The sequence below is a fragment of the Cupressus sempervirens genome, chromosome 1 (assembly GCF_028749045.1).
Source record: "Cupressus sempervirens isolate cs-2001-9-10 chromosome 1, ASM2874904v1, whole genome shotgun sequence".
Classification (NCBI taxonomy): Eukaryota; Viridiplantae; Streptophyta; class Pinopsida; order Cupressales; family Cupressaceae; genus Cupressus; species Cupressus sempervirens.
The window spans coordinates 232096799-232105340 of record NC_143118.1 but is presented as its reverse complement, the minus strand read 5'-3'; the positions used below and the strand labels follow the sequence as shown (position 1 = coordinate 232105340).

Sequence of the window (8542 nt, the reverse complement as noted above, 5' to 3'; positions counted from 1 at the left end):
CGTTATTGCATAATACAATAGTAATAACCAGCACTACGAATCCAATTCTTAAATACAGATTAATAGTCAAATTGGAATACTAGAATAAGAACCTGTAAGTGCATGTGAAACACCTGAACAGATGTCTCCCGGAACAGTGAGTTTGCGTCCACTATCTGCCAACACAAGGGGCTACATCCTCAAACTACCTGAAAGCTGAAACTTTTTGAAAACAAACACAAGAGAGAAAACTGAACCGAATCATAAATCAAGCATGCCCAGCAATGAGCCTCTTTCCCTTTTTAATACACAAACTAAGACTCTTTGACTCGCCTTCGTCCTATTCCCTTGTGACTTCAACTTCCCTCTGGCATTTCGTCTTATTCCCCCTTGACCCTTTGCCCTCTTTATAACATTAAATTGACCTTTTAATAATTTGAATCTACGTCTCATAGTCAATTTAACATTATATAAAATAAGACTTCAATATTTATAATGTCCCAAAAAGGGGACATTACACCTTTACAAATTGATTGTTGCTTCTCAACTAGTCACTTGTTCACAAACTATTCTCTCTTGCATCATGATGGCATTACTACTTGGTGCAAGGACACTAATGTTGTTTCTTGACAACAGAGGCTTCTATTTCTTTTCATGACTCCTCTCAGGATGATGCAAGCATCTTACTCTTAATGTGGATTTCTCGTGCTCTGTGGACCCTATCAAGGTACCTCATGTCTTGTAAACTACTTTGTTGCTCCTATTCACCTCCAACCTTCGGTGTGGGATGTTTGTCTTTTGCCCCATCAGCCTACTGCCTCTTCATGTGCTCACATGCCCTATATGGGAGTTTCTGTAATGGTGGTATTGCTTGGACTGATGATGGTCAATAAAAGTAAGGTCTTTCTTTCTCCTCTTCCCAAACTCATCCTCAAGTTGTGGTGGAGGTCAACCCACTCTCTTAGTGTGTGATTGTTTGTAACCTTGTTATGTTCTAAGTGGTCTGTTCATGGCCTCTGTAATGCTGTAAGTAGTTTGCTATTGACCTGTGCAATGCTGTCCTTCGGGGTTTTGGGTTGTAATAAGTTCAGTATCTTTTTGCTGCTTATTTATTCAAGAATCAATACATGTCTCATTAATTCAATTAAGTTGAATATAGAGGAACAAACTCTTACAATTTTTTTAAAAAATAGATGCCAGTTGTAAATGAATTAAACTATTGAATTAGCATAAACTTTATAAATCAATCTAAATAACGCATCAAATTAGACTTGGTGTTCTATTCATCTTCAACAACAGCTATTTAGACCAATAGTTTGTAAACTACAAATGTCAAATACTGATATTTTCCTCAACCTCTATAGATCGGATGGTGAATCTGATGATGATCTTATAGTTGTAAAAGAAGAACTCATTTTTGAGGTCATTATTAGCATACCCTTGGTAAAAACAGTTTCCATGAAAATTGAGATCCACCAAATATTCTGCACATCGTAAATGGGGAAAAATCAAATGAGGCTAGATGTGCACACCATTTTTTAAGACAGATTCGGACATATTGCCCCTTGCAAAATATATGATGCCAAATAGTAATCCACAAACTATGCTCCTGCACGATAAGCAGCCTCATCCATCCAAGTCAGAGACCCTGCCAAAAGCAGCCTGCTAGGAAGCTCCCCGGGACAAGGAGCAACATAAGTAATCTTCATTCTGCAAAAGCATTCATATGTCTGTCATGAACACTAGTTTGAAATTTGGAATACAAAATAAAAATCATAGTTCTAAAAATTGGCTGAATCTGATACTAAATGAAGAGATGTTTTCAGCTCACCTCTGTACATCAACATCTGTAATATGGATAAATCCAGCAACATTGCTGCAAATCCATTTATGAATAATTAGCTACACAAATGAGAAAATGGCCAAAACCATTAAGTTCTGCCCTACAAAAAAGAAATGCAGCAAGTAGCAAAAAATCTACACAATTTGTACCTAGTGAGTAGCTGATCAGGCTCCTTGGCATAAGAAACAGCAAGTACAACATGCAGGAGATCACTGTTTATTGTGATCTGAACAACACGGTTAGGATCTGCTGATGGTTCTGCACCAATTGGAAGGGCAGAACGTGGTGCTTGAGGACCTCCACCAATCCGATATATATGCAAATCACTGAAACTTGCAACACTAGAATGAGGGGATAAATCATTACTGGGGCCATAGAAGTACTCCTACAAGACACACAAACATTGATATTTTAAACTTCCGAAATATCTTGGTTTCTTTAACTGTTAATTTCAACAATTCAAAGGTTGAAACAAGACAAAGCAACTCACTATCTTTTAAAAAATGTTTAACAGTATCTGCAAAGACTACAAAGGCACATAGAAAGCAGTTAACATTCCTTGTTGACTTGGCCATAGACTCACTCAGCTACTGTCACTGAAACAGCTGTCTCTTAATGACCTACTCTCCATGTAAATGCAATGACCTCTTTTATATCACAGGTTAAGCTACTTAATCATGTCTACCACGGATTCAGATTTTGTTGGATCTTTCATTAATCGAGAAATCTAAAAGGGGGATTTTGTGTCTGTCAGAAAGGATATTAAATTATTAATTGAAATCAATGCTTCGGAGCTTGCAATCACTTCTAAGTTTGAATATATTTTAGGAGATTATTTTCATGCTTTACCTGAAACCCTCAGTTGTTCCTCCAACAGTATGGACATCTCACACTTTTGATGCTATTACCTTTTCTGTTTTTGTGTGTATTTAAATGCCAGTGGTAAACATTATGCAATTCAAATTGAAAAAATGTTTCTGGAATAAAACTGTGTGCTGGATTTTCATATCAACAAATAGCTTTTGATATATATTATGGATTGTGGAAAACACTTATCACTAATTATGCAAAAAAATATTGTATTCTCCTATGAAGGTGTGCTTTCCTTCACAGAAATTTTATTTTATAAAGCCTGGTCAGAGTGTTCACTCATAAGACTCTTTTGTGACTAGTCTCACAGGACAGAAAAGAAATCAAAATCAATATTAGTTACAAAATACTCTACAAATACGCTTTCTCACCACGCATTACAAATACACTTCCCAACTACTCATTTCAGCATGTATTTGTATCCAAAGGCTTGGACAAAGTCCTATTTGGTTTTATTTTCTCCAACTTTTGACAAGGCATCATATCATTTAATGCTAGTCTTTGTTTCACTAACCTCGTCATTAAAAATATGATGTTATGTACGGGACTGACTTCATCGTTTTAGTAAACAACATGCCCTGCTGTAATGAAAATCTGAAAACAGTTTAGCAATTCTCCATCCCGGTATGAGATCTCTTAAGAGTGTGAAAATTCCTTGGCATACTAAATTGGCTGCATTTCAAGCATTTTAGACACATTTGACTCAGGAACTTTTCCCTTGATATGTATTTAAATCTAGGATATTACAGAGAAGAGTGATTAAAATGCTACCATTTTATATCTGTTACTATGTGCTGCAAAAATTATATCACGACTTTAATTCAATTTTTAACTGTTTTCTGCTTCTATATCTGACTTTTGAATGATCTGATTAAGGGCAAAATAGGTTTTGAAAGGACCCAAACACTCTTACAATCAGATTAAACATTGTCGAAAGATAGGAAAATGAATACATCAGACAACCATGGGACAAGAAAACTCCAACGACCAAGGACATAGGATAAACAGCAGGCATCCACAACTAAAAACAAAAGCTGCAAGAGAACATCATCAAGCAGCCCAAGAACCAGAGAAAAAAGCCAGAAAAAATTCCAGCCTGCACTCCCCAACTAGGAAATATCAAGATTTGGCTAACAGTACCCTTGTGGGAGCAAAGAGTCATTTGGAAGAAAGGTTTAGATGTTTTATTCGTCTTGCCCTTAGCAGTAATCCAACCCTCCACTTTCACAGCCTCATGCTGCCAAGCCAATGAGCCCAATATTGTACCACCATCGCCCACAGTGAGAATCCCACTGAAACACCCCCAGAGGCATCGATAGAAATCCTCCCTACAGGCAAAGAAAAATCGCAGATACCACCAGAATCGGTGGCCAAAACACTGTCACAGGAAGTAGCCACCTGAAGTGATATCCCATCCACCTTTGGGGAGACAACTTGAGGCACTTGTCTAAGCTCACAATGCATGACATTCCCAATAACGGCATCCAAATAAGCAACCTGGGGATAAGCAACCTGGGGGACTTGCCTCACCTTGCTATCCACAGGTTTCCCACCACCAACAACCAGAGCAGCCTATGAAGGAGCAAGAAACATGTCTACTAGAAAATGGGCATAGGTAGAATGAAGAATATCAGAAGATTCGTCATCAACCATCATGAAATCCCTAGTGCGTCTCCTACTTCATCTAAAAGAGAGTCAACCCATAAGATGAATGGGAGATGAGGAAGCTGCACTCAATCAGAATCTTGTTGCACATTTCAGAAGAGGGATTGAAATCAGCATGCCATAGTTTAATCATTAACAGAGATCTGTTATCCCAACTAAAGAGATGATCACATAGAATTTTATTTTTGTCTTCAACATTCTCAAATTTTGCAATAAAGAAACCCTTTGCCATAGGGTAAATATGATCTATACAAGAAAGAAAAGGCCCCCAATGTTGTGAAATCCAAGAATGCAGCTCCAAGAGGTTCGGCTACATACCCCAGAACCCACAGATCACACAAGTGAGAAAACAGAAACATTATGTTCTATTTCATCAATCTCTGTATTCAACTCGATGGCAATGGATTTAGAGATGGGGAAAGATCCCCTATCTCCATACCATAACAATCAATTAAGTTTAGTGGACCACCTATCCACACCAGAATCAAGGCCTAAAGAAGCCTTGGTGGAAGGCAAACAGCATCAAAAAAAGACAGCAAGGATCCAACGGCAGTATTGCCCGCTACAAATGAAGGGCCAGAGCCCCCAGTCACAGAGGAAGAAGGTAAACTGTTGTCACCCACCTCCTTGCGATCCAAGCTGCAGGCAGAAGCCTGAATGCCCACAGGTGAAGCTCCTCCAACACCATGCAGATGCATCTGAGAAACTCCTCAAGCTGAAACCGTAAAAACCCTAGCACATGAAGGGGCTAACAAAGAGGCAGCATTAGATGAAGGGGCAGAAAGGGTAGAAGCTTGGGCATCTCCACCTACAACAAAACCACCCCCCTCATTCTCAGTGGTAGGATGTCCATTGAAGGAACACGTAGGGCAAGACCCATTGGACATGGGAACAAACAAAGACAGCAAGAGGAGCTATACATTTACCCTACCAATCTCATTGACTAGTCCACCAAATGCAGTAGATGGACCTGCAGCCGATCAAATTGCAATAGCAGAAGCACCAGAAACTTACATTGAAAGAGCAGCTTACGCGGGAGTGGGAGCAGGAGCCATTTTTGCGATTTTATATGATATTTTCAATTTATGTTATTGTTGACATCCTCCTTAATATTATCTTTGCATTATATTTATTCTAATACACAACTTAGCTTTTATTAATGCTCATGACTGCTTTAATCTTATCCGATATTACTTTCCTAGGTAAACTCAATTGTTGCTCTATTAATCTTTAAGATTGCAATCCAATCTTAATGGAAATTTGACCTACTAAAACTTAGAAACTCGAATATTAATATTTATTTAAAAGCTTTCTCTATTTGGTCATGTTGACAAGTCATGCAATCATGTTAACAAATCATGCAATCCCTAACATGCTTGAGGATGTCATCTTTGAGCCCTATCCATGATTTTGTCTTTCAATTTCTATTCAGGAGTGAGTTGGACTTTATCCTTATAGAAGATGAACTCATTGGCTACCATGTATCTATCAACTTGCCCTTACCTTTGATGATATCAATAGAAAAACTATTCTTGGCATAGTCAGCAAGGATTTATGCCAAATGAGAGATCAACTATGAGAACCCTTTCACAATCTCCAATAGTAGCTACAAAGTGTTGGTGTGAACAAGGATATTACCTAGCCAGTTTACCCTCAGGTCCTATTCATACTTGTTTAGTTAAATTTACAGGGTACATATAGGATTACTTATCACTTTATGTCACATGTCATAAGATTAAAACAGTTGTAATAATCCTACGCTATGCCATTTCTACCTTGGCTTAAATTTAACTAGGGTAAATATAGGATTATTTATCACTTTTATGTCTCATGTCATAAGATGAAACCAGTTTAAAAATCCTCTGCTATGCCTTGTCCACCTTGACTTAAATTTACTGAGGGTACATTTACTTATCACTTTATGTCTCATGTCATAAGATTGTAACAGTTGTAATAATCCTATGTTAGGCCATGTCCACCTTGGCTTGTATAACCAAAGTCTCTCATACAATATGCAATCCACATGATTATTCTACTTGTATTCTTTGATAGGACTGCAGTTTATTATTGTCATATTGATCTTCTCATTCCATGATGCTTTTCTTTAGGCCTCAAGATCCTAGGTGTTTATCTTCATAGCCAAATCTTACATGTTATCAAGGCATATTGAGTGCTTACGATAGTCTTTGCAGATGTCTAGGTGTTTAGATCTTCGTGAATCTTGAAAAATTAAGTACGCTCCTCTTACATCAAATGATGCCTTGAATCAAAAAAAAATATTGAAATACCAAAACCTAGTGGGTATCTATTGTGGCTTTGTATTGCAGATTCGTGTTGGAGCATGCTAGTGTAAAAAAATTTACCATTGAGTTCAAATTAGGCTTTTGATTTGTCCAAAAGACATGTCCAATTTTCAGGCTATAGCTCATGCAGTACCTTTACAACCATCAAATTGGGGTAAAGTCTGCTTGCTCGACCTATGTTGCACGTCCTACTAAGGTTGATATGTAGGCTGTCTACTCTCAATTCTTGGCCTATTCTTCATCCTTAGATTACACTTATTTTGCAAATTAGATAAGGTTTATGATACCTTTAACCAGATAATTAAATGTGGGTAGAGTCTGTTTTCTCAACCTACATTGCAAGCCCTAATGAGTCCAATATGAAGGTTGTCTTCTCTCAACTCTTAATGCGTTCTTCATCCATAGAATACATTTATTTGCAATTAAGATATGTTTTAGGACATAAGGATCAAGTCCTTAGTACTCATCCATGCAAGCATTGATGTCATACACTGTTCGATTCTATTCTTCTTCATCTAGGTATGTCTCTACTATGTCTAGGAAAGTAGGCTACCATGGACTAGCTGCTGATCCAAATGAGATTCCAGTGTTCACATTATTGTTGTGTGACTTTTATCCACTATTGTGAGAAGTGATCCCCTCACCATTGGTAGACTGAATCAGTTTTATTTATGCATTGTTCATATTCTGCATTTGTTGCATCACTTGGACTAAAAATTGATTTGTCTACTCCTAGTTCCTGTTGGGTTGCTCCTGCCTTTCAAGGAAGGAATCAAATTTATCATCGCTGTGTATCATTGATTTCCTACCCTTATTACAGATTCCAAAATCCCGACTTGATTCCTAATGTAAAGCTTCTAAGGCTTTCCTTTCCCTTTCTCAGGCTCTTAAATGACTCTAACATAAATATTTGCATGTAGCTTAACCCACAAGCTAGCAAGGACTACACTATGAAACCTCTACAATCCCTCTACAGGATTAAAATGTATTTTTTGTGCCTATACTAGTGTTTCCAAATAAGGACCGATTTAGGGTTTTCTCTGCTCTCTTGCTTCCACATACCAAATTAGTTGGATTTCCAAATCTAAAACAATGAAAACTTTACATTAGACAGGATTAACTTGTGGCAATCTTCTTTATTCCCTCTGTCATTGTACAGCTAGGTGCAAAAAGGTACAACCTAACATTAAAATACCAATGCTGAAATAATGCTTATGTAATTGTAATAATATACATTATTCATAAGCGGGTAGTTATGAATGGTGATGTAATATCCATCTATCCATAGACGAAGTTTCTAAATGAAACAATTGGTAACTAAGACCAAAAATAGAGATTAACTAAAAAACTATAGACTAACTAAGATGAACATTAAAAAAGCATTACAATATTATAAAACAACCCGTCAACAGTCATCATCTAACTAGCTATTGTGAGGTTTTCACATACCATCACCCCATTATAAATAGGGCCCTCTCTTTCCACTTGGCAGTTAGGCAGTGGTCCTTGGTGGCTTTAGTTGCTAGCAATATTCATGCCCCCAAGTTTGAGAGATGACTTCGAGCAACTTTGGCTTGTTGGGTTGTCAAGTCAATCAAGGATATGAGCAAGAATTGGGCTAAGCTAGTCAAGGAGGTGAAGTTGAAATCAAAGGAGTTGTGATGAAATGAATCAGACTTGTGAAGATCCTTCCAATTCTAATTTCATCTTAGAAAGCCAGGAAAGTTTGTGGGAGATAACACTACTGAAGGCGTGTTGATTTCTAAAATTCGGTTGTGTCTGGATTTATTTTAAAACTCCCATCATCTGAAATCTTTATTACAACTCCTATGAACCCAAACCCACTCTCAAACATCCTTACAATATTTACATAAAATATAAC

The 8542-nt window shown here is 37.4% G+C and overlaps 1 protein-coding gene across 3 annotated transcripts in view; it reads right to left on the bottom strand.

The window, feature by feature from the left end:
- Window positions 1-1232: 1232 nt before the first annotated feature.
- The window catches only part of CLPS3 (CLP-similar protein 3), a 99189-nt gene continuing 91879 nt past the window's right edge, over window positions 1233-8542 (bottom strand). For all 3 annotated transcript variants that reach the window (XM_089821629.1, XM_089821639.1, XM_089821648.1), the window contains 3 exons: window positions 1972-2207; window positions 1811-1855; window positions 1233-1689 (listed from right to left, as the gene is read on the bottom strand). In XM_089821629.1, the coding sequence (XP_089677755.1) occupies window positions 1581-1689; window positions 1811-1855; window positions 1972-2207 (390 nt within the window). In that variant the 3' untranslated portion in view covers window positions 1233-1580. The remainder of the gene's footprint in view (window positions 1690-1810; window positions 1856-1971; window positions 2208-8542) is intronic.